We start from the raw sequence: 25,442 nt of genomic DNA on the forward strand, positions 1-25,442 counted from the left end.
TTGTTAAATCCTATTCTTTCTTTAACTGCAGAGTCTAACATGGATTTAGTCTATGGATGTTCAATGAGCAATGTAACTGTTGCTACCCATTTGTTTAGCTACTGCCATGGCTTCTAAGAAGATTCAGAGCCTTTCTCCTTCTGTGGCTTTTCAGGAAGAAGGAACAAAGTAAATGGATTTAAGTTCAATGAACGCTCCAGTGTAAAAAAATAACATGTCTATTAGTTTCTAATCAACGCCACACAATCATTGGACATACCCATAACAAGTGCCCAATTGACCCTTAGCTCATGCCTTATAGAAAACAAGCAAAATATGCATATTGCATTTATTTGTGCCAACACAGAAATAAACATCTGGAAGAACAAGACGGCAGGACACGAAATAAATAAAAACAGAAAACAGGTCTCAGACGGCACAAACTGACCCTTCACCAGTGGTTCATCTTTATTTCACCCCATTTATTCCACTGTTACTTGCATATCTATTTACATTTGCAGACAGGATTGTGTGGTTCAGGCTAGTTTACTCTTGAGATCATGTAAATATGCAATAGACCAGTGAGGTTAGCACCGCCTGGCTTTGTAAGGTCACCTGTGCGCTTAAGACCTACATGGCAGGGAGAAGTCTGGTCGTATGGTTTCTTTTGTCACTGCAGCATTAGGAAAGCAAAAGCCATAGGCATCTCTGTGCAGCTATTCATGGCACAAGGGCCTTCTTTGGATAACACGTTGGCAATCCCAAGTGCAAGCTATAGCACAGACGGATGCTGACCAGCTGGCAGGGCGAATGCGTTAGGGTGTGAATGGCCAATCAGGTTGAGGTAGTGGCGGTCCAGACCTTGTACTGATGACAGGAAAGTGCTGCGCTGCTGTCCAGGGCTAGCGAGTGGCATAGCAGTATTCGGAAGGTAGGGAATAGGGGGGCTTCTTGCAGAGCTGTGCCAGGAGAAGGGCCCTTGCCCAGAGCCCTGCTGGAAGAGAGAGTCATTGGGGCTGTGACCCAAGCGGTCCAGTGCTGGTGGAAGAGGATAGGAGAAGTCTGACTCTGGGAGAGATCCCAAGGAGGTCAGGACGGGTTCAGTGACAAGATGAGCTTTGGACTGCAAGAAAGCCAGGATCCGTGCGTACTTCGTATCTTTGGTCTCCATTCGTTCAACCGTGGTCAGGTAGTGAACAAGGTTCTTCATGCATTCATGGTAGCCATAGTGGAAGTAGTTGGCAAATTCAGCTAGCAGCTCTGGCGGGAGAAAGAAAGACCAATAATCTCCCAGTTGGTAAGAGAAGCCTACTTTTAGCCAAAGGAGGGTATAAATTGCAACAAAGTGGAAGGGAAATTATTCAAACTGCAGTCCTCCAGATGTCCATGGACTACAATTCCCATGAGCCCCTGCCAGCATTTGACTACCCCTGTCCTAGAGAGTCAAATCTTCCTTCATCCTACTTGTATAAGATGAAGAGAGCTTTTATTCTCACAAGCTCACACCCCAAAAACTTTGTTGCTCTCTTAGTGCTACAAGCCATGAAATGCCAGGGTATATGGCTTTCCCATGCTGACCTCCAATGTATCCATACTAAGAACAGAGCAGGTCTCTCACAGCAGCAGCCACTGCTCCAATAACATAATTACAGTGCAATCTGCTGAGAATAGACCCCATTGAATAAACCAGAGTCGGACTCTGAGTAGACCTATTTAGGTTTGCATAGCTACCTGGCTAAAAGGGCTTTTGCAGCAACAAAGGAATACAGCTACCTCTGCAACTTTATCTTTCCAGTTGATACCCCAAAACAGGAAGGAGCTAGAGCCCCAAAAAACTCCAAACTGAGTGCCACAGAAATTGCTGCTCACTCTGTCTACAGACTGTATGCAGCAGTGTCAGATCAAGGGTCTGATGGTGTGGAGTCTGGTGCCACAATGAACTTGTGCCAGCACCCAGGAATTTTGCTGCTTTGCTTCAAAAACCCGGATGTAGCCTGCACAAAGTCCATCTCGTTCATCATTTCGTATGGAGCAGCAGCCCAAACTGGCTCATGCTGCACACTTTCAATGTACTTTAGAAGTTTCACACAGGAAAATCCAACTGCCAAAGCACATTGAATGTTGCCAGTGCTTTCCCAACTCATCAGAGGTGTAACTCAAGGCCCACTATACTGACAACAAAAACATAATATTGCCCAGCAGCCCCTTTAGTAGCAATGCCCCCCCCCTTAGCCAGAGACCCCATTTCCTCTCTAGACAAAGATCAAAACCAGAGCCTCCTGTTGGTTCCCCAGAACTCTCCCTGCTGGCAAAAGGAGAATTTTCTCTCTGTGCGCCCAGCAGGGGAAAACGCACAGCAGAAGGGCGCACCTACCCTTTTCTCTCCCCCGCGGGAAATCTGCAGAGTGAAGGGCTCGCAAGTACTGGACAGTCATCTCGAGTATCTCCGCCTTCTCTAACTTGCCGGAACTCTGGAAAACAGATGGGGAGATGTCAGGGATCCTTGTTTTGCTGGGGGGTGAGAGGGAGGGAGGAAGCCATGGATCCTGGGAGGGTCAAGGCAGCATCACGGGGGGGGGGGGGCAGAGGAGAGGGCATGCAGGTTCATCCTCTGTGTGCCCCCCACCAGCCATGGCGGATTGGGGTGGTCAGGCCACAGGAATGGCAGGATCCCCCCCCCCTCCAGGTGTCAAGTGCAGAAGCAGCCCGGCATGGTCCAAGGACACCTGCATGCCTCCTTGCCCTTCTGCCCCAAGATGGCCAAAGGCAGTGGTTAGGTTTTCGGCTGGGCACGGGCACACCCACCTGTTTGGCCAGTGCCATGGGCACTGTCTTCCCCAGTTCATTGAGGCAGCGGTTGATCCGGTCCCTCCGTCTTTTTTCAATCACTTTGTGGGAAACCGGGATCCTCTGCAAAACACAGGGCAGCATAGATGAGAGATCACACCACATGGCACCGACAGGCAAACTGCCCCACCACCCTCTAGGTCCTGTCAAGCCCCCCCCCCGCCAGCAGCCCCCCTATATGAAGGGGGGGGGTTAGTTCCCCAAATCCCACTCTGTCCCCTACTTGCCCACTGGACAGCCCAAGACAGTCCGTGGAGGCCAGGCTCTCTGCTCTGCTGTCTCCCCAGGGGGCCTTGGGCCTGGGCCCCCAAACCCCTGGCTCCGAGGGCTCTCTTGGGCCCTGGCTTGGGAGGCCTTGGCCAGCCCCTGGGCGCAAGAGGGCCAGCAGGGCATGTTCTCTCTGACTCACTTTGCGTTCCTTCAGTGCGGAGGAGGCCATACGGGCAAGCAGGAGCAGCCAGCCAGCACCCGGGGTCCCTCCTCCAGCGGCCCAGGTGGACTGCGGAGCCCTGACTGTCCAGGGGCTGCTTATAAAGCCCCGATGTCTGAGGCAGAGGCTGGGGGGGTATTCATGGCCTGGCTAAATCCACAGGATTAGGGAAAGCAGTACGGAGGGGGGGGGTGGCAAGAGAGGGCGAGAGAGGAGACATGCATTAAAGATCAGTTTTGGAAAATGGGTGTCTGTTTGGGTTCCCCGTCGGGGGCAGGGCAGGGCAGGCCAGGCCCGAGGGGGGGGGGGGTGGGAGGGAGGACACGTTAGTTTTGTCGCTCCACGTGGCCCTTCAAAAGACACGTGACCCCCTTCCCCACCTCCGTCTTCGCCGGGCAACAGGCCGTGCTGTGCTGTGGGGAGCAGCAGTCCGAGAGCGGCGCGCAGGGGCGCGCTGGCTGCCTGTGAGTAGACACCAGCCGCCCTCCTTGCAGGCCCCAAAGGTCTCTTTCACACACTCACAGTTTCTCTCTCTCTCTCACACACACACACACACACACACACACGAGACAGCCTGTTTACCAATCCCAGGCGCGCGCCCCCCCCCCCTGCCGCCGCCCCCTCCCCTGCCCGAGCGCTGACTGCATCTTAAAGCCTGTCCAGAGTCATTAAAGTAATTAAGTAAGCCCTTAATAGGCTGTTCCGCACAGTTCAAGGAAGAGCCCTTGGAGACGGAGTGGGCCCGTTTGTTCTCAGGCTTTTCTCACACGACTTGGTGACACGTCCATCTTTATGAGAGATGGCAGCGAGGCTTTTTTGTGCCTCCCGCTTTATGCGGCGGGGACACCCCGGCAGGTGTGGGGGCTGGAGGCTGGCACGAGACCCCCCCTCCCACCACGTCCTCCTTTCTAAACGTCTCCCCTCCCCTCAGCAGACCCAGGGAGGGTCCCTCCAACCTTTGGCACACGACAGGCCTTTTTGTGTGCCGTGTGTGTCTCGAGGTTGTTCTTTTCCCCTCCTCCCCCCCCCCCTTTGGAGAGGCTCAATTTGTAGCCTATTATCCTATAGGAAAATGTCCCATTGAAAAGTGTGAATGGTTTCATTGGGCCTAAATTTTAATAATGCGGGTCAAAGAAAAGAGGGGCAAAATAAAGACGGGATCGCAGCTGGCCCGAGAGCGCTTTATGCGGCGTCACCTGCGAGAAGAGTCGCCTACAGACTCCCTATTCATTTGCCTAATTTTGGTCAATTTAACAAACTTCAGGAGAAATTATTGTGGCATTGTTAGGGAGGGTAAAGCTTTCTGATCGAATTAACGGCATGTTTTGATCCGGTAAATGTCATTAGAAAGAAAGAAAGAAACAATCGCGTTTAAAGGGGCCGGAGTGAAATGCGCCAAGTGGAGACGCCAAAGCGCAGCGCTCACAAAGGGAGCAAGTAACTGCCACAGGGAACTTTTGTACACGCACATTGCTGAAGTTTTTACACAAAAAGGCATTATTTCATACTTGAATACGTCTAATCCAACAATTGTCTATTTTCTGCAAACATATTTTCACAGCATTGTTAACTTTTTCCCTCGGGCCTCTGTTCTGGCAGCCGCGCTCCTCGCCTCCAGAGCGCAAAGGGTTTCCCTTTTTGGGGGGCAACAAATTTGCCGGCGGGGGGGTGGAGGGGGGGATAATGGAGCTCGGGGAAGTTGCTCGCTTTGCTTGCAAAGCCTCCAAGAGGAAAATATCGAAAACACACAAACAGGGACGGGAGGGACTGAGCTTAAAAGAGAAACAAGAGACGGGGGCTCCTTTCCTCTCCAAAGTTGCGGAGCGCATTTTCGTGGCTCTTTCGGCTTGACTTGGCACCTTCTTAGTTTGTGGTGGGGGGACACTTCCCGCCCCCAAACCCGTCTAAATAACAAGTCGCCTAACTCAGTAACAAATGCAAGTCTGTTTGTTACTTTGGCTAGCACGTCCGTCGAAAAAACATCACCTCGATTTTGGAGATGTGTGCCAACCTATCCAGATTTTAATACTTTCTATCCTGGAAACGGTACTTACTGTGGAGAAATACTACAAAAAGTGCTTTTGATCTCATAATCAGTTTCAGGGAGATTTTCTGTAAGCACTTAACTTTTTTAAATGTATAAATTTACCCGTTCTTAGTTTTTTTTAAAAAAATGGGAAAACAACACTATTTTAACGTTGCTTGTGGTTACTTTTTGAACTGAAGTAAGTGCCCATGCAGATTTTCTGTCTCGAGGCAGTATTTTTTTTTTCTTTTTAAAAATGACGTGGCCTCTTGAAGTTTTGTCTGCAACCCGGTGGGTAACTGAACAGCTCCATAAAATGTTCTGCAAGCCCCTTTGCGTGTCGTGCCTGGTGCAGCCAGGGGATCCTCCGGAGCGCCAGAGATACCCTTTCAGACGGCTTGTAGGTTTCGGCATATTCATTCCGGCACAATGGGATTAGAAACGAACCGTTATCATCCAAATTAACTAAACTCTGAATAGTAAATGTGAGAGCTTTATTTCTTCTCTCCAGCCCGTGGAGATGGAGTTGATCCTCTTACTGTCTGTGTTAACCGCCAGCTGCAGGCACCTGCAAGGCAACTCTTTCTTCCTCCTCCTCCTCCTCCTCTTCTTTTACAGACCCTCTCGCCTTGTTTATTTGCTGCTTGTCCCCCGTCGGAGAATGGTGTCTCAGCCAGGACGGGCTCGGATGAGGCGCAGGTTCAGGCTGACAATGGAAGCCCGAAAGGACACATGCAAAGTGGATATGACAGGGCCGATAGGGGCGAGAGAGCTGGGAGCGTTATGGCCGATTAAGGGGAGATGTTTGCTTTTACGGCTGGTTTCTAACGTTGCATCGGACGAACAATGGGGCGCTGGGCAGACATTCTGAGCTGCTTTAGGAAGGCTCTTGACGCGTTTCCCCAGCGAGGCTGGCGGAGGCAGAAGAGCCTTCATTTTTTTAACTGCCCAAGACGCCGCTGTTTTCATTTGTCCCCAGCACGAGGGGGCTTTGCCTTTCCTCCCAACGGCCAGGGCTTCATTCAAACCAAAACTCCTTGGCAGGTCATTTAATTTTAAGCATTTTAGAGGGAGTCTTTCACTGTTGATGGATGGATGGATGGAAGGAGATCCTGAAAGTTTTCTTCACTATTATGGATTGCAAACAACAGCAGTATTAGAAACAAGGCAGCCAATGCAAAAAATCCTTCCCGTCTTTTATATTAAAGTTACAGTTGTATACGATCAGCTTCATGGGCAAGCACTGCTGAACTCAGGGGTTTTTGAGTAAACGGAGGTTGGGTTCATGTCTCTCACGCACCAATACCTCTGAAAGCACAGACAACCCCCCAGAGCATTTACTGTTAATTTTAACCTACTTTGAACACCGCCATGAGCCATATTGGGAGGGTGGTATGGAAATTTAATATATATATTAATAATAAAACCTGTTGTGCAGTTACATGGTTGTATGCATTCCATGTCATCTAGAGCAGGGGTAGTCAACCTGTGGTCCTCCAGATGTTCATGGACTACAATTCCCACGAGTCCTTGCCAGTGTTTTCTGGCAGGGGCTCATGGGAATTGTAGTCCATGAACATCTGGAGGACCACAGGTTGACTACCCCTGCTCTAGAGAAACTCTGCCTTGAAATATAGACCTCTGAGCGCACACTGATGCACATCCTGCAAAGCCACACTCAAAACCTTCTTCAGAAACTTGCTGTAACAGGCACATGTCTGAGTCACGCATTTTTGGTTTTAGGCATGAACATCTCCATATTAAATGGTTTCCCCTGCCCTGCTGCCTCAGCAGGGGTCCCAGTCTGGGGTTGCACACTTCCTGGAGAATACGGTCCTCTCTGGTAGAGCCTTAATGGGATGTTGTTTACCAGGTGAAGTAATTTACCTTCTTGACGCAGAAAGTTTCTGCTACCCATTCCAACACATGAAACCTCTATGAAAGGACCAAGACATATTTCTCCAGGTATTCCTGCTTCCTTTGGGACTTACTTCTGAGTAAGTTCATTTATGATTGCTCCCATGCACTGCAGTCCTAAACAGAATTGCTCCAGTCTAAACCTATTTATTTCATTGTATTTGGACTGGAGTAAGTCTGTTTAGGATTGCTTTGCTTCTTTGTTTTAAAGATGGGGGTGGTGCGGGTGCAGATAGCTATTACAGTGCCTGCCTAAGTAGAGCCACATCCCTCTGGGTCCATTGGAGTCAGCAGGAATAGAAGGGTGAACATCAAATAGTGAGAAGCTTTTGAGTTCCACAGAACTCTTCTTCCTATTGGCTGTGTAGTAAAGGCTGCACTCCCTTCATGTTGAATAATACATTGTTTTTGGTCTTGTATATATAGGGACTCCACAGATACGTTTTATTTTTGTGTGTATGCTATTTCAGTAAATAAATTAAATTTTATATTGATGAAATGCCACACTTGCATAATTTTTTGGTCGGGGGTCACTACAACATGAGGAGATGTATTAAAGGGTTGCATCATTAGGAAGGTTGAGAACCACTGCCCTAATTGCTGCATACCTCACCCACTGAAGGTGGAGATGCAGAGAACAAGGCTCAAGAGGCAGCTCTTCACTGGCAAGTTATTTATTTTATTATTTATTATTTAAACTTATATACCACCGTTCCCGATTGGGCTCATGGTGGTTCACATATAAAAGAATAAAAACACAATAAAACCCAAAAAAACCCGTAATTACAATTTCTAAAGGTGACAAAACGGCAAGCAAAAAAACTAACTAAACTTACACTCTTGACCAGCTAGGGCCAGCCTTCTGACTGTCTTACTGGTGAGAGTGGGGAGACAGTTGGATAGCATGGGAGAAGACACTTCTACAGATACTGGGCAGCTGGATTTTCCATTTAGTGCCTTAGAGGTAAGAACTAGCACTTTGAATTGTTCTAGGAAACATATCAGTAGCCTCTGCAAATCTCACAGCACAGGGGTGATGCAGTCCCTGTAACCATGCTGGTTGTCATAATTTGAATCAAATGAATTTTCCAAACCAGTTTGAAAGGTAACCACATGTAGAGTGCACTGGATGTATTCAAGCCATGGATCACTGTGGCCAAGCCAGGCTTTCTGAGGGATGTCTGTAGCTGGCAAACCAGCCAGAAGTGATATATATTTAAAAAGAGTTGGTTTGTATATGCCACTTTTCTCTACCAGAAGGCGTCTCAAAGTGGCTTACATATGCCTTCCCTTTCCTCTCCCCACAGCAGACACCTTGTGAGGTAGGTGAGGCTGAGAGACCCCTGATATTACTGCTCAGTCAGAACAGCTTTGTCAGTGCTGTGGCAGCCCAAAGTCACCCTGCTGGCTGCATGTGGAGGAGGAGCGAGAAATCAAACCCAGATCACCAGATTAGAAGTCTGCATTCCTAACCACTATTTCAAGCTGGCTCCCCTGGCACACACCATAGAGGAGGCCAGAGCCACTAAACATAGGCCAGGGTCTAGCGCCATCCTCATCCTCATGCAACACCCGTCATTACAAGCTGGCTCTACAGCCCCAAGCAGCTTATCAACAGCTCCTCTGCCTTTTCTGGATTCAGTTTATTGGCCCTCATCCACCCCATTACTTTCTCCAGGCAGCTACCAAAAATCCACCCAGTTTAGTTTAGGAGAAACAGACCTGGGTGGCACCTCACTATAAATTCTCTTATGACCTCTCCCCAGTGGTTTCATGTAGATGTTTCATAAGAGGGAACCCTGCAGGACCTCATAGCACAAATGCCACAGGGCTCAGCAGCAGTCCCAAGCATCACCTTCTGGAATTGGTGGGTCAAGAAAGAACGGGGCCACATCTGGTTCCCGGTTCGCTTCCTTTTAGGCACCTGGCCAAACCATTTTACAAAGTGTGATGCCCACTATTCCCACCCCAGTCAGCCTTTACGGAAGTATACCATGGTCATAGGTATCAAAAGGTCTCAAGGGACAGCTTGGTGTGGTAGTTAAGGTCTCTAATCTAATTTGATTCCCCATTCCTCCGCATGTAGCTCCCTGGGTGACCTTGGACCAGGCACAGTTCTCTCAGACCTCTCCAGCCTCACCTACCTCACAGGGTTCCTGTTGTGTGGAGAGCAAGGGTAGGTGCTTGTAAGCCACTTTGAGATTTCACCCTCTCCTTCCTCCCCTCTCCTGGAAGAGGATGGTATAGGACAAGGCAGGTGTTGTATCATCTATTTGTTCAACCATATAGATGTTTGCAGCTTGACAAATGTACTCTATCTACTGGTTGATGTTATACACGTCCAGAGCTGTTGGAAATTCCAAGAGCCAGCTTGGTCTAGTGGTTAGGGTCATGGACTTGTAATCTGATTCCCCAAGTAGAGAAAAGTGGTATATAAGAACCAATTCTTCTTCTTTTCTTCATACCAGGTTTGTTTTTGAATCCTAAGGTTTCCAGATTTCAATGTTAGGTAGCTTCATAAGAATAATTAGATGATATACAATTTATTTTTTAGACTGAAGTTGTGTGTGTACCGGAATCATGAGTAGCAACCAATGGCCTTATATATAAGAAATTATTTGCCTATCCATACAACATAGGAGGTAAAATTATGCTTAATTTTTAGAAAAGTCTAATCCTTATTAAAGGTTATGAAAAATTTAAAAATACTATGATATTGTGAATGTCAGCTTTAACTATTTCAGAGAACACCACCTGGTTGTAAAATATATATCATACTCTCTGAATGTGCATTATGACTATTTAATGTCCTTGTAATCACTGAGGAAGGCCGTAGAAGCTGGAACACACCTGGTTTTATATAGTTCACAGGACATATTTATCTACCAGGAATGCTTGGAAATTATACAGTCTGATATTGAGATCCCTGTTTTTAATTTTATATGTGAAAACTATATAATAAGTACTTTATTTTTTGTAGCTTGACCCTTTTTACAAAAATGGAGGCAAATAGCATCACCTGGTAAATAATATCCAGTTCAGACTCTGTCAAAGGGGGAGGACAGGCTTTTTTCCTCCTCCAAGTAGCAAGTAGCCTCAGATCCATATATATCTCCCAATAGAACAAAGTTTGAGTCCAGTAGCATCTTTGAGACCAACAGAGGTTTATTTATGCTTACACCTTGAATTAAATCAGAGTCCAGTAGCACCTTTAAGACCAACAAAGATTTATTCAGGGTGTGAGCTTTCAAGTGCAAGCACTCTTCCTTGAATGAAGTTGCCACTGGACTCAACTTTGTTCTGCTGTTTCAAATGAACCTGGCTGCCCATCTGAAATCCATATAACTTCAGCTTTTTATTCCTGTTTGGTCCTTGCATTTGTTAAGCATCTTCATTATGTTGGATGCTGATTTGTTGCTCACCCTCTTCTTGTTTGTATGGACTGATAACTTCCATTTCAATGTATATGAAGTGTGCATGCAGATGAAAGCTTACACCTTGAACAAAACTTTGCTGGTCTAGAAGGTGCCCCTGGATGCCAAACTTGGTTCTGTTGCTTCAGACCAACCTTATCCACCTGCATCTCTCTTTACTGGCAGGAAAATTTCCAGATTAAAAAAAAAAGACTGAGAAGTCAGTGTGTGATTGACACTCCAAGGGGAAAATGCCCTTCTGCAATACGACTGACAAAATCATGTTGAAGGCTAATTTACCATTTTAAGGTTGCCAACAGTCTGGAGAAAAGGTTTCCTGCATTTTCAGTAGAGGCCTAATGGGATGTTATTTACCAGGTTGTGTCATTTAACTCCATGTAAGTTTCTGCTGTGCATTTCCACAAATGTAAGCCTCTGTTAAAGTGACAGGATGTTTTTTCTCCTCCAGGTTGTTGGCTGCCTGACTTTGTGAAATTTTCAGATCGCTTTTCAAACTCTTCAGTGCTTAAACTTCTGAGACCCAACAAGATCGGGCTAGCTTGGACTATCCAAGACAGGGATGTGGGAGGTAGGCTTACTTTAAAGAGTTACTTTAAGAAGAAAGTTCATCTTAAAAGCACTGAAGAGTTTGGAAAGTGATCTGAAGGTTGCAGCCATGCTGTTTTAGATATTCCAATAGGCTGACTTTAACGTATGTGATTTTATATTGATACACACTGCCTTGAGATGGGTGGGCTGAGATGGGTGGCCTTATAAATCTAATTATAAATAAAATAAAAATAAACGTCTGTCCTGCCCTATCCAGATCTTGGAAGCTAATCAGGGTCAACAATGCCTAGTATATGGACCTCCAAGGAATACCAATGATAGAATCATAGAATCATAGAGTTGGAAGGGGCCATACAGGCCATCTAGTCCAACCCCCTGCTCAACACAGGATCAGCCCTAAGCATCCTAAAGCATCCAAGAAAAGTGTGTATCCAACCTTTGCTTGAAGACTGCCAATGCATAGCCAGGAATGATAAAGTATCTCTTGCCTTAAAATCCCTACAGGGTCACCATAAGAGCTGTGACTTGATGGCATTTTCCACCAGTACCCTTCCCCACAACAAGCTAATAGTCTTGGGAGCAAACAAGACCTTAAAGGTAAGAATACCAAATATTATATATATTAAGGATGTATATCCCCAGCCCGAAGGAAGCACGTCTACCATCGACCAGAGCCAGGGCCTTTTCGGTCCTGGCCCCTACTGGTGGAATGAGTTCCCGGGTGATCTGCGGACCCTGCGGGATTTGTCAGCTTTCCGTAGGGCCTGTAAAACGGAGCTCTTCCACCAGGTCTGTGGTTGAGGCTGGGGTCAGCAAATCAGGGATATCGCTCCCCCCCCTAGGAGTTGGAGTGTACGCTACTCCCCCATCCTTTCCTCTTCACCTGTTTGATAATTGGGGGAGGGATGGGATTTTTAGTCATCATGTTAGTAGATTGATGTTTTAAATGGAATTTTAATGGGGTTAGTTGTTGTGACCCACCTCGAGCCTGTCGGGAGAGGCGGGAAATAAATCTAATAATAATAATAATAATAATCTTGGAAGAGGCAGGCTACGGTAGTAAAGGAAATAATTTTGTCAGCTGCCTAGATAGCGATGCAGCATGATTAGCTTGCAAGATCTGGAGAGCCATTTGGTGTAGTGGTTAGGAATGTGGACATCCAATCTGGTGAGCTGTGTTTGATTCCCCGCTCCCCAGCATGCAGCCAGCTGGGTGACCTTGGGCTCACCACAGCACTGATAAAGCTGTTCTGACTGAGGAGTGATATCAGGGCTCTCTCAGCCACCTCGTTGTGGGGAGAGGAAAGGAAAGGGGACTGTAAGCTGCTATGAGACTCCTTTGGGCAGAGAAAAGTGGCATATAAGAACCAACTCTTCTTCTCCTTCTTCTCCTTCTAACCAGCAAGAGAACCTCAGAGGGAAAGGAACACCTTTACCAGCTGTGTGGCTTGCTGAGAATTTGTTTCCTCCCAGGTTAGGCTGATCTTGTCAGATTTCAGAAGCTAAGCAGGGCTAGCATTATGATGGAAGATCCCCAACTAGGGTACAGATGGAGGCAGGCAATGGCAAACCACCTCTGAATGTCTCTTGCTTGGCTGCCAAACAATCCTAGGATCTCCTCACTATAATACACACATGACATACAATAAATAAATAAATAAATAAAAACCTATAATGCTTGGCCAGTTCAAGGCATGTCAGGCCCTTGGCAAGGGGTTCAGGACTGTGCAGGATATCGTTTGCTGTTCAATGTATACTGTGTTCCCTCCACCCCCAGCTATCAGTCTTGTTGGGTAACTGGGAAGAAAAATAAACTTCAAAAAGGAAAAGAGCTTGCCATTTGTCTAATTCCATTCCGGAGTCACCTTACCCGAAGCCCAGCTGGAGTATGAAGACAGTGAATGGGTCTAAGCTTTCCGGCACAGACTGGTTTTCTTGGCCTGCAGTGATGAGGAAGTTTCTCCTGTTGTGCAGCTGTTGGGACAGAGGAGCTCTGCCCAGAAAAGAGACGGAAACCCTCAGAGACTTAAGCAAGTTTGGTGGCCTTGTATAAGCTCAGAGCCAGCCCGATTCCTGCCTCATCTTTATTTGGTTCCCACCCCAGCCTCCAAGCCACACAAGGCTGTGCACAAGGGGTGGGGTTGGGGAGGCTGATTAGAGAGTTGGGTGTTATGTAGACTGGAGAAGAGGAGGCAAGGGGTGACAGGATAGCTGTGTTTAACTATGTGAAAGGTAGACATGTGAAAGAGGGGGGCAACTTGTTTATTGAAGCTTTAGAGACAAGGACTAGGAGCAGTGGGCTCAAATTACAGGAAAGGAGGTTCCACTTAAATATTAGAAAGCATTTTCTGAGGGTGAGGGCTGTTCATAGATGGAATATGCTGCCTTAGAGGGTGGTGGAAAGTTTTTGTTGAAAGTTTTTGTGGAGGAGATTGCATGAGCATCTTTCTGGAGAGTATGATTTTTCGTTCCCCTAAAAGTGGGAGGGCTGGACTGGATGGCCCTTTGTGGTCTCTTCCAGCTCTGTGTGACTCTGATTCAGAACATCAGACCATTCAAGTCAATATTGACTGGCAGTGGCTTTCAGGCCTTTCACATTATCTAGGACTTGATCTTTGAATTGGAGATGCTGGGGATTGAACCTGGGACCTTCTACACACCAAGAAGATGCTCTAAGCCAGCAGTACCCAACCCCTTGTCCGGAGACCGGTCCCGGTCCATAGATCAGTCAGTACCTGGCCGCTGCTCCTCCTCGTCCTCCTCCCTGGCTGCTGCCTCGGGGGCTGCCCTGCCACTCTGCCGCCAGCTCACCTTTGGTGCTCTCCAGTGGCCGCCATGGCTGGGGCTCTCCCTTGGTGTGGCATTGCACAGCTGCTGCTGGCAGCACCCCCCAACAGGTGGCGGGAAGTCAGGGGTGCCAGCGGGAAAGCAAGTGGAGCAGGGGCTCAGGCAGTGGCGACATCCCTCAGCAAAAGACTATCCCCCCCCCCCCGGACCTCAGTAAAACTGTCAAGCGTTGACCGGTCCCCAGTGATAAAAAGGCTGGATATCACTGCTCTAAGCCATTGTCATTCTTATGTGCTGGCATTTGGATAGATCCATTTGATATGAATGATGACATGGCTTTCTGTGGATGTTTGTGTGCGTGTTTGCGTAAGGTTAAGTATGCCTTAGGAAAGTAGCAGAGTATCTGCTTTCTATCCAGAATGCTGCAAGTTCCGCCCCTACCAACTCCTGTTACTGGGTCTCAAGCAGAAGGCTTTAAGACAGGAGAAGAGCTGGTTTCTTGTGCATGAAAACTTATAAACAGAATTGAACTGTGTTGGTCATAAAAGAGACACTGGACTCAAATGGTGTTGCATTGCTTCAGACCAACATGACTACCCACCTGAATCTCTACTTAGACTGAGTTCTTCCTGGAAAGAGAGCACCAAACCAAGTGTGATGGAGAATATCCTGAGATGGGGAAAGCCTGGAAAATGGAGAAGGAGAAGAAAAGCTGGTTTTTACACCCCACTTTTCACCACCCCAAGGAATCTCAAAGTATCTTACAATTTCCTACCCTTCCTCTCCCTACAACAGGCACCCAGGGAAGTAGGTGGGGCTGAGAGAGCTCTGAGAGAACCATGACTGGCACAAGGTCACCCAGCTGGCTGCACATGGAGAGGGAGTGGGGAATCAGACCTAGTTTTCCATAGTAGGTTTTCCACTACAGCATGCTGGTTTTCAACTTCTATTTTCCTTGCCTAAAGCAGTGATGGTCAGGGTAGGTGGGTCAGTGTTCTGGCTCTGTAGAAGGCAACTTCATGCATTTGTGTATCTGTGTCCATGCAGTCCGGGTGACCGGGGCACAACCAGAAGTGGCGCCGGGGTCACCACGTGCATAATCGGTTACTCTGGGTTTTGCCGCCGTCGCGCCCCGTCCCGTGCATAACCGGTGTGCTTAGCTTCTTCCCCCTCCACGTTTTCCATGTGACCCGAAATCGCCGTTTCGGCAGCCGTGCATAATGGGCCCTGGAGAGGTTCCCCGAGGGCCAGGTCTTTAAATCAAAGCGATGTGTTCTTGTAGTAGTAAAAGCAGTTTCTTAAGTAACCCCTTAACACAACCTATATGTTTGTGAAATTGCTTACCATTACAACAAGAAAACTGGGCTACTTCTAGAGAGTGAGTGGCCATTGTATTTTATACTTGACATTGACCAGAACAAGCCAACACAGTATGCTCTTAATCTCCATAGCTGCAGTCATCAAACAAAGCTACTGTGCCAAAAACCTTAAGAGGCATAGGAGCAAGCAGAAAAGTGGAAAGGCCTATCCTATAAATATCCAAGGTTGTCTGGGGGAGGAGGGGTGGAATCTGTTTTCCCCCCAAACTTTGCTTGGTTAGTTTTCATCAGCAAATCCAAGCACAGAAAACGGTTTTGGATGCTCTGGTTATCCTGCCCCCTAGTGGTTATTGTCAGACCTTGATTTGCAAAGTGCCAGGCTCTCGATTTGATTTTACTGTTGAGAAACCCCTGAAACATTCTTCAAGCTTTGAGAAACCACACAAGTGGTGTGATCGTGTGGAATACGGTTGGGAAGCACAGCTGTGTACAAGCCCGACTGGGCGCCTCCCCTTCCCTCCCCCTCCAGGCACGTCATTGGCCATATCGGAGGGTGGTGTCAACATGACCATATATGATCAAACCAACCAATAAATGTTTAAGAATTGTATATATTAATATTAATATATTATATTAATATGTATATAATATATATTGTATAAATATTTATATAATATTTATATTAACTCCCACCCATTCAGGAAACCCCAGGGTTGAGAAAGCCTGGTCTACAGTCCATGTGGACCACACAAGACACTTCAAAATAGTTAGTCAGTGCAAAATGCATCTGCTCATCTGTTGATGGGCAAGGCATTATGTGCTTGTTAAGTTAATTTTAATACTGCATCACTGACTACTTGCTTCTGGGTGCTGGTTTACAATCCTATGTGACCCACAGTCCAGAAAGTTTTTTAACTATACGGTTGAGATCATGCATTTCAGGGGGGGATGTTCAATGGCTGGCATCTGCAGCCATGAGATACCAGGAGGTGGGAAAGGCGTTGTCTGCCTGGGACTCTGGTGAGCCACTGCCATCAGCATAGATGTGTGTATTAAATGCTGTCAAATCGATTCAGGGTTATGGAGACTCTATACATCAATATAGAACAAAGTTAGAGTCCAGTGGCACCTGTAAGACCAACAACGTTTTATTCAAGGCATAAGCTTTAGTGAGCATGCACACTTCATCAGATACAGTGGAACAAGCCAACATAGTCTGCTCTTCAATGTACTTGACAGTGTGCTTGCCACCAGACTCCACCATTGTTCTGCTGCTTCAGACACCTGAACCTACCTGTGAATTAATGTCATCCTAAAGGTCTGATCATTAATGGCCTTGCTTGGGTCTTGCAAACTGAGGGCCATGGCTTCCTTTTCAGCCCTGAGCTATTGTCAGCCTTGGCACAAGGTAACTTCACAGTTTTCTATCTTCCTGCCTACCAGTATGTTAAGAGTGCAAAAGTTGGCTTGAAACTCAACATCAAGAAAACAAAGATCATGGCATCCGGCCCTCTCAATTCCTGGCAAATAGATGGGGAAGAAATGGAGATAGTGACAGATTTTATTTTCCTGGGCTCCAAGATCACTGCAGATGGGGACTGCAGCAAAGAAATTAAAAGACGCTTGCTCCTGGGGAGGAAAGCTATGGCAAATCTAGACAGCATCCTAAAAAGCAGAGACATCAGCCTGCCAACAAAAGTGCGTTTAGTCAAGGCTATGGTATTCCCAGTTGCAATGTATGGCTGTGAAAGTTGGACCATAAGGAAGGCCGAGCGTCAAAGAATTGAGGCTTTTGAACTCTGGTGCTGGAGAAGACTCTTGCGAGTCCCTTGGACTGCAAGGCGAACAAACCGGTCAGTCCTGGAGGAGATCAACCCTGACTGCTCTTTAGAAGGCCAGATCCTGAAGATGAAACTCAAATACTTTGGCCACCTCATGAGAAGGAAGGACTCCCTGGAGAAGAGCCTAATGCTGGGAGTGATTGAGGGCAAAAGAAGAAGGGGACGACAGAGAATGAGGTGGCTGGATGGAGTCACTGAAGCAGTAGGTGCAAACTTAAATGGACTCCGGGGAATGGTAGAGGACAGGAAGGCCTGGAGGATCATTGTCCATGGGGTTGCGATGGGTTGGACACGACTTCGCACATAACAACAACAACACCAGTATGTTCTGTTTGTCCAGAAGATACCTCCTTGGGAAAAATACCCTTCCCTTTCTGTCATGACTCCCCACCTCTGTGGAATGGATTCCCAGGGGGTATTCTACTGGGGGGGGGGGTCCTGCAAGGCAGTTCTTTTCCACAGATAGTGTTCAGAAGTATTGTGAGAGCTGACTGCTTGGCAGTGGGATCTCTTCTCCTGGGGCAAATTTGTAGTGGAAAATGTGTAGGAACTCCACATATCGTTTTGTGCTCTGATTTGGAATGAAGAAAAATATCTGTTCTTCTCGGATGGGGAGAGAACCCCATAAATATAAGGCTGAGCTCAGATTCATATAAGGATGAAGAGTAAAGTAGATGCTGTGTGATCTATATGAAAGGACCCAAAAATCCATACCATGGGGCACTGAAGAGGCAGGAAGCAATGAAAAATTGGTGGTGTTTCCGATCAATTCATTCAATAACATTATCAGAACTTCTGCTTTTATAGATTTCTCACCTGATACCTGCTTCAGATAAACTGGCAATTTGGTAAAATATTTGTCTGCATTTGTAATGTTCATGATTACGTTAAAGGCACAGCAGCAGGCCAGAGCATTGATCAGTTGGCAACTTTGTACCCTAATGATAACCCTCCAATAAAAGAGTCTGTAGCCTGGCTCAGAACCTAGTCTGGCAAGCAGAATATTATCTTTGACTCAGATACTTCTTCTCTGTCTTTTCTTTTGTGGCTACTTTTCTAGTGCCAGAAGATGAAGAAATAGTCTACAGACTGAAACTGGGTGACAGAGGTCAAACTCCAGCTTTGACCAGTTGCAGCACAACAGAAGTGTGTCTGTGCACCACTGGATTCCGTGATCCTTGTTCTGCATCGCTATTGTGGGAAAGTTTACCCTTGCTTTGGTCTGTTGTGTTTCCCATGGGAATGCACACTTCTGTAGTTTCGCAGAATCTCTGATTGATACTGTTTCTGCACATGGAATTTGTCTCTGACCAGCCTCTCATTGTTAGTGTGGTTTAATGCTGCTTCCTGAAGATGTCTGCAGCAACCAGGGGTTGGTGCAAATTTTCATCCCCACTGTCCCGCGTTAAGGGAAAATGGGAGAATCCACTTCCCCTTTCTCATCATGGCGCACAACAAGGCAAAAACCGGGGCAAGCCTGTCTGGATGAAGAAATGTGCAACAGTCTCGCTAGTGGTTTCCCTGCCCTTGTACCCACCCACCCCTCTCCATTTCTGGGAACACAAACCGACATACCTGTGTATCAGTGGAAATAAAACGTACTGTCATGTTCTCTTCAGTGTGCACAGCAATATTGGGAGCGGCTAGCAACCCTATCTAAAACACATTCATGTTTCTGTTTTCTGGTGGTAGGGCATGAATGGATAAGGTGGGGGGCCATGTTATGAAGCAGACCTCTCCCTATTAGCATGGTATCTGTGTTCTGTATTTTTATTCTGTATTGTGAACACACAATCCTTGGAGTCCAATCATCATGGCCAGCATAAGTCTCAAGCCTATCAGAAATCTACCCAAACTGGAATCATAAAAAGAGGGATGATATTTAACAGGTAATGTTATTCACTTCCATGCCATGAAAGTTTCCAGCTGCCCATTGAGGGTTCCTCCCGCCCCCCTCAGAGTTTGTTAGGATCCCTACTCTCAAGGGTCTCACTTGGCCAGAGGGGAAAAACCGAACAAGTAAAGCTCCAGGCAGCTGCTTCTCTCTCAACTGTGTTTCCATCTCCTTTGTGTGAGGAAGTACAGGGAAGGATCCGGGACTCATGCTCCGTGCTAGACTTGCTGACGATAAGTGGGAAGGAAGCCTGGTGCTTTGGACTTAATCTTTGTGGTCTGGGCTGTTACTGGCTAGTTCAGTTTCTTATATTCTACTGACATTCACAGGATTTAAGTAATATAGCCATGCACACAATTGCCTCCACAGTGATTCAATGCAATGTGAATTACTCTTTTAATTGATTAAAAGCCACTTCACAGATGCAAATAATAACAATGAAAAATAACATATACTATAAGGCAGATGATAATGCAATAGTATGCAAAAATACAATGCCTGTTTTATGATCTTATTATCTTATTACTAAAGAGCCAACTTCCTTATCTGCTCTATAGAAATTGGCTAACAGAATGTGACTTGCAGACTTTAGCAGTCTCCCACAGCTTGAGCTGCTACTAAAGGCATGGGGGTTGGGGTGGATATTAGTAAGATATATATTCAACAAAATGGTCTGGAAAATTGCAGAACACAAACATTTATATAAAATTCCCACTGAATTTCCATGCAGAACAATATATAGGATGCTTTAGGATGCTTTGGGCTGATCCTGCGCTGAGCAGGGGGTTGGACTAGATGGCCTGTATGGCCTCTTCCAACTCTATGATTCTATGATTCTATAGCATGTAATAAAACAATCCAATAATTGTCCCATCTCCTGATATTTGGGGTAAGTCTCTATTAAAGGACAGGATGTCTTTCCCCCCTTCAGGTCCATTGGCATTCCTTCCTGATGTCTAAAAGCTTAAGAGAATGAACTGGATCTTAATGTAACACAGATAATGGTTAAGGGAACAATCTTGAGTAGGTCTGCTCAGTTCTTCCCATTTTATTCAATCAGGCTTGCTCCCAGGAAAGTGTTCTTAGTGCTTCAGCCTAGAATCGTAGATTTGGATGAGCCATACAGCCCAACCCCCTGTTCAATGCAGGATCAGCCTAAAGTATCCGTAAAATTATCTGTCCAGCTGCTGGTGGGTGCGATCACCATCTCCTTAGGCAGCTGAATACACTGCATTGATGACTGTAAAAAAATGTTTTCCTGATATCTAGCTGATACCATTCTATACATAGTTTAAACTTATTCCTGTCGGTCCTGTCCTCTGCTGCCAACAGGAACCACTCCTTGTCCTCCTCCAAGCGACAACCTTTCATATACTTAAAGACAGTAATTATGTCCCCTCTCCACCTCCTCTTCCCCAGGCTGAACATTCCCAGGTCCCTCAGCCTTTCCTCATAGGGCTTAGTCCCCAAGCCCTGGACCATCTTCATCACTCTCTTCTGAACCTTCTCAATTTTGTCTAAGTCTTTTTTGAAGTAAGACCCCCTGAACTGTGCACAGTACTCCAGGTGTGGTCTGACTAATGTGGTATACATCAGAATTATGACTATTCTTGTCAAAACATGAACCCCCTTCACTGAAGAACCCTAGACCATAATCCTACATTATACTTCTAATAATAGCTTTTGTAAATAATTGTACAAAGTGTTTAGGTCTAATTACTGTGGCCCAGTGATAGTGACAGTAGCACATTGCAAAAAATGTGTTTGTGTGTGTGTGTGTGTGGTAGGGACACCACCAGTTTTAGGAGTGGAAAGATATATATATTTGTTTCCCACTTGGTCTGATTTTTCATTTTGAAACTTGAGATTTGGTGTTGGCTGCTGCCCCCTTGTGTTTAGCAAATATACTTGTTTTCATAAGCATCGTGAGAACCTTTTCCTGCTGAAGTGGGTGGGGAGATACCTTTTGCCAGGAACAGAACCTTCTTAAGAATGGGGTGAGAGTTACCCCACCTTCTGCATGTGTGGCATTCCTGATGGATGGGGACATCTGTATTTAAAACAGTTTGTCTTCACATGGAATAATCCCCCCCCCCCAATTCTGCACTGTGTTTCCACTATAAAAGAGCTTGACAAGGTAAAAAAGAAAACAGCAGCCCTGGAAAACGGATGCTTTTCTCCCCCCCCCCCACACACATTAGTGGCTTTATTTACTTACTTACTGCCTATCCTAGCAAACCATCTCTGGGCGGTGCACAACATAGTATATACATAATACAAGTAAAACAATTGAGTGGTTGTAGGAACTAGCAGTTAAAAGAGCATTTGCATCGATGAGATCTTCAAAGTACTAACAACATCCTATGACCATGCAATAGTGGCAAATGGCTGAGACCACTGCATTTATTACAAATAAACAAGTGAAAAGGAGACTATCCCATTCTGTACAAAATGGAAACATTTCTCAAAATTCGTGTAGTGTTTATCAGAGTTCTTTTATTTCATTGCAATAAAGGCTGTGAAATAAAGCCATAACCCCACTAGGAATCTTTCCAGGGCAGAGTTTGCACTTACTTTGTTTATTCCATTGTCAATCCTGTTGAATTCAATTTGATTTGAACTCGGGTCTTCCCCCCCCCCCCATTGAAACAGAAAAGTGTTCTGCACATGGTTAGGGTAGTTCAGAAGGGGAGGGGGAGCCAAGCTTCTTTCTTTCTGTTCTTGAAGGGGAGAGGGAGAGGAGCCAAGCAGGGAGTCTCTTTCTTTTCTTGAAGGGGGGGGGGGAGAGGATCGAAGAAGGCAGAGGAGGGGTAAAAATACAAGACTGACAGAAGCTGAGAGAAATTAGGGGCTTCTCTTTTAAGGCAAGCTTGTCACATGACCAGCTTTGGCCAATCAGGGGTTCTCTACCACGCAGCAAAGCCCAGATTCAAAACAGCCTGCTTTCTCAATCCGGATTTTATAAATATTGAGCATTAAAAGCACTCTAAGATATCGCACAATAAAGGTAGGGTGACTCTGGATCAATCCTTCTTGCTGCAGAAGGAAAATTTAAATTGCCCCAAATCAAAATGGAAATCACATTCTGTGAAGACGGCAGGGACTGAATCGACCTGGGATTGGAATAAAAGCTCCGTGCAGTTTACACCCAGGTTCTGATTCCAAATTTTTACAGGTTTGTTCCTGGAGATTTGGGGGTAGAGACCCTGGCCTGAATAGTCCAGGCAAACCCAGTCATCAGCTCTCAGAAGATAATCAGGAGACAACCCACAAATCACCTGGAAGTTCCTATTCTATTTTTGCTATATATACATCTCCACTGCCCCCTACAGGAAACCTTTATATTCTGCTCAGTTATGCACGCTGATGCCTGGGTCGAGCAGCCTCTGAGCTAACCCCTGGGTCATTTCAGCATCTAAGCCCATTCTTTTCACAAAGGCTCAATTGCAATAGCTTTAGCCCTCTGGCCAAGAATGAGATGGATCCAGCCCTAGTTGGCTTTCAAATTCACTTCCTAAGGATTGCATTAGAGCCATCCTGAGGGCACAGAGAGACAAGATGGTTTAAAATAACACATGGCACCAGGAAAAGATGAAGACCCAACAGGAGATGGATTGGTTCACTCAAGGAAGCCACAGCCTTCCGTTGGCAAGACCTGAGCACGGCTGCTACAGAGAGGACATTTTGGAGGTCATTAAGGCATAGGGCCACCATAATCCAGTAGTGGCACTTAGCACCCAAACACAAAGAGGGAATGGCAACCTTTTGACCTAATTTCATCTGTGGTTCTTTCTAAAAAGCAGTTTTTCCTTATGGAGCAAAGGATAAGTATGCTCATGCTAGACTCTTTGCAATGTGCCTGGTAGGTTTCTGTTGAGTAAACAATTGGTCAACCAGATGCAGTGCAAATAAGTGCCTGAAATAGATTGGATACACTTACCCAAATTGGAAGGCTTTGGGGATTGCAGAAGAGCATTTTGGAAGGCCCTGTACATGGAGTCAGTGGAACAAAGTTTAAACTTGCAAAGATACAAGAACAGTGGAGCAATCTTTCTGTAGATTGCAAGGAAAAGCACAGGAAACAAAGTATTTTAATTTGCTTGTTTCTTGATTGAAATTATTTAGACTGGGAAAGAAGCAAGTAAACACATGAATCTGGGCAGACTCTATAAACAGTTTAATGATGCTGCTTCCTAACAGGAGAGGGCCAATTTCCAACATAATTTTCAGCAAACAAGTCCTGGTACATTACACTTGTTTCGATATACTTCATCAGTGTATTATATAACAATCAATGGACAAGATGAGCTACAATCAGCAAATGCTCTATGTTCTCACCGTCTCCAAGAACATGCAGTGGCAATTATTTAGATTCCTTTCTCACTTGGACTCCAGGTGGTTTATGCAGAGATGATACAGATGATACAGCACGACTGCCCACCTGAACCCATACTTAGGCTGTGTACTTCCTGGAAGGTGAGTACCAAACCAAGTGTGACAGAGAATATCCCGAGGATGGGGAAAGCCTGGAAAGTGGGGGAGGAGAAGAAGAGTGGTTTTTATACCCCACTTTTCCATACCCAAAGTAGCTTCCTCTCCCCACAACAGGCACCCTGTAAGGTAGGTGAGACTGAGAGAGTTCTGAGAGAACTGGGACTGGCCCAAGGTCACCCAGCTGGCTGCATGTGGAAGAGGAGTGAGGAATCAAACCCAGTTCTCCAGATTAGAGGCTACTGCTCTTAACCATCACACCATGCTGGATAATAGTGTATGAATGCAGTTTGGAAACCAAGGTGGGAAAAATATCTATGTGGATGCATCTGTAAAAGACATAAAATATTCCTTCTATCAGATGGAAAGGTAAAAAAATAATGTATGCAGCAAATGACAACCAGAAAGAGTCTTGTGACTGACAACCTTAAAAGCTCCATGATGGCATAAATGTCCATGAGCTTGGACTAGTCAGTTTTTAAGGTGTCTTTTTTGCTTCTGATGGATCAGTACAGCCCCCCAGGTATATTATTGGTAAATGACAGAAAGTATTTAATCACTTCTCAGTATTAAAATAACACGAAGTATATGAATGCTTTTTAACCATTATCAGTATCTCTCCTTGGAAAGTGCTAGGTAAGTAAAGTAAATTCCTGTCCAGACAGACGGAATTTTGTTCAGCCAGGTTCTGTTACACAATTGCTTTGCTCAAACAAAAGTATGAAACAGCACAAACAAAAATCACCAAACATTGTAGCCAGTCTTTCCTGGTGTGACCCGAAACAAGTCTATTTCTCCATAAAATATAAAACCTGACCTTTGGGCTGACTTAAGACACGATCAGCCAGACTATTCCCATGTGATGGTCTGTGATGGAAGTGTCAGCGGAGGAAGAAGCTGCCCCCTATTTCAAGGAGACATTTCTTAGGAGTACTTCTCCTGTGTGTCCTTCCCCTAGCAGAACGTCAAGGCAAGTGTGCAGAGGGTGATGCCTACATGAAGCAATCGACTTCTGTTCACAGAAGCCCCACAACCTCCATTTATGGAGATAGTATGCTGAGAATTTATTGCTCACAAGGAAATAGCCAAGAGCCCCACAAGCATTGCCCCACAGTATGAACCAACAGTGGGGACAGCCAGCAGCCGGCCCTTTCATGCCGAGCACTTGGATAGTGGTGAGCAAAGACCCCCTCTGAAAGCAAACTCCAGCTAATACCTGGGTACTCAAGTTTTGGCTCAGCTCTCTGCAGTGTCCTTTAGCCAAGATCATCAACCATGGATTTGATCACGGCTTTTCTGAGTCAGATTCGGTTTTGCTATATGCAAGAGTACATGCTTCCTGTGTTGTTTGCAGCATCCTTCATCCCAAACTCTTCTAGGAAGAACATTAGGTTCAGGTTGCTTCTGCATTGAAATTTGGCCTGGCTGGGCATCTAATTAAGTTTTTTTTAGCATCTACAGGACATTGTCCCTGAATTGTTCATGGAGGTATGCCTGGCCTCAACCAGGGCCATGGCTTTTTTGGTCCTGATCCTGGCCCTGACCTGGTGGAATGAGCTCTCAGAAGAGCTGAGGGCCCTGACAGAGCTAGCACCATTCTGCAAGGCCTGCCAGATGGAGCTCTTCTGCCAGGCATTTGGTTGAGGCCAGGCCAGGAAGATCGGGTCCCTCTGTGTATGGGCTTATGTGCCGGACATCTGGGCAGGAGTTACCTCCCCCCCCTCAGGGCAGTGGTGTGGGGTTGCTGTCAGGCATGGACAGGTGGGGGGGGGGGAGGATGTAGATGGGATTTTTGCTGCCAGTATTGTATCTGTATTTTATGTGGGTTTTGTGATCTTACTGTAAACTGCCATGAGCTGGCAGGATCTGGAAGAGGTGGTGAATAAGAACAAATATAAATAAAATAAAGAAATTAGGCAGACCGAGAG

General features: G+C 46.1%; 1 protein-coding gene across 3 annotated transcripts; it reads right to left on the reverse strand.

The window, feature by feature from the left end:
• Positions 1-376: 376 nt before the first annotated feature.
• On the reverse strand, positions 377-24,477 carry HELT (helt bHLH transcription factor). 3 transcript variants are annotated; one of them, XM_077302250.1, is made up of 6 exons: positions 24,332-24,477; positions 14,571-14,654; positions 13,053-13,175; positions 2,785-2,889; positions 2,354-2,450; positions 377-1,239 (listed from the first exon to the last, which is right to left on the reverse strand). In XM_077302250.1, the coding sequence occupies exons 4-6, from the start codon at positions 2,800-2,802 to the stop codon at positions 752-754; spliced, it is 603 nt and encodes a 200-aa protein (XP_077158365.1). In that variant the 5' UTR covers positions 2,803-2,889; positions 13,053-13,175; positions 14,571-14,654; positions 24,332-24,477; the 3' UTR covers positions 377-751. The 3 variants fall into 3 exon arrangements, with proteins under 3 accessions (XP_077158365.1, XP_077158366.1, XP_077158363.1); XM_077302251.1 differs by lacking the exons at positions 13,053-13,175; positions 14,571-14,654; XM_077302248.1 differs by lacking the exons at positions 13,053-13,175; positions 14,571-14,654; positions 24,332-24,477 and adding an exon at positions 3,236-3,400.
• Positions 24,478-25,442: the final 965 nt, after the last annotated feature.

This window comes from Paroedura picta, chromosome 10, assembly GCF_049243985.1.
Source record: "Paroedura picta isolate Pp20150507F chromosome 10, Ppicta_v3.0, whole genome shotgun sequence".
Lineage (NCBI taxonomy): Eukaryota > Metazoa > Chordata > Lepidosauria > Squamata > Gekkonidae > Paroedura > Paroedura picta.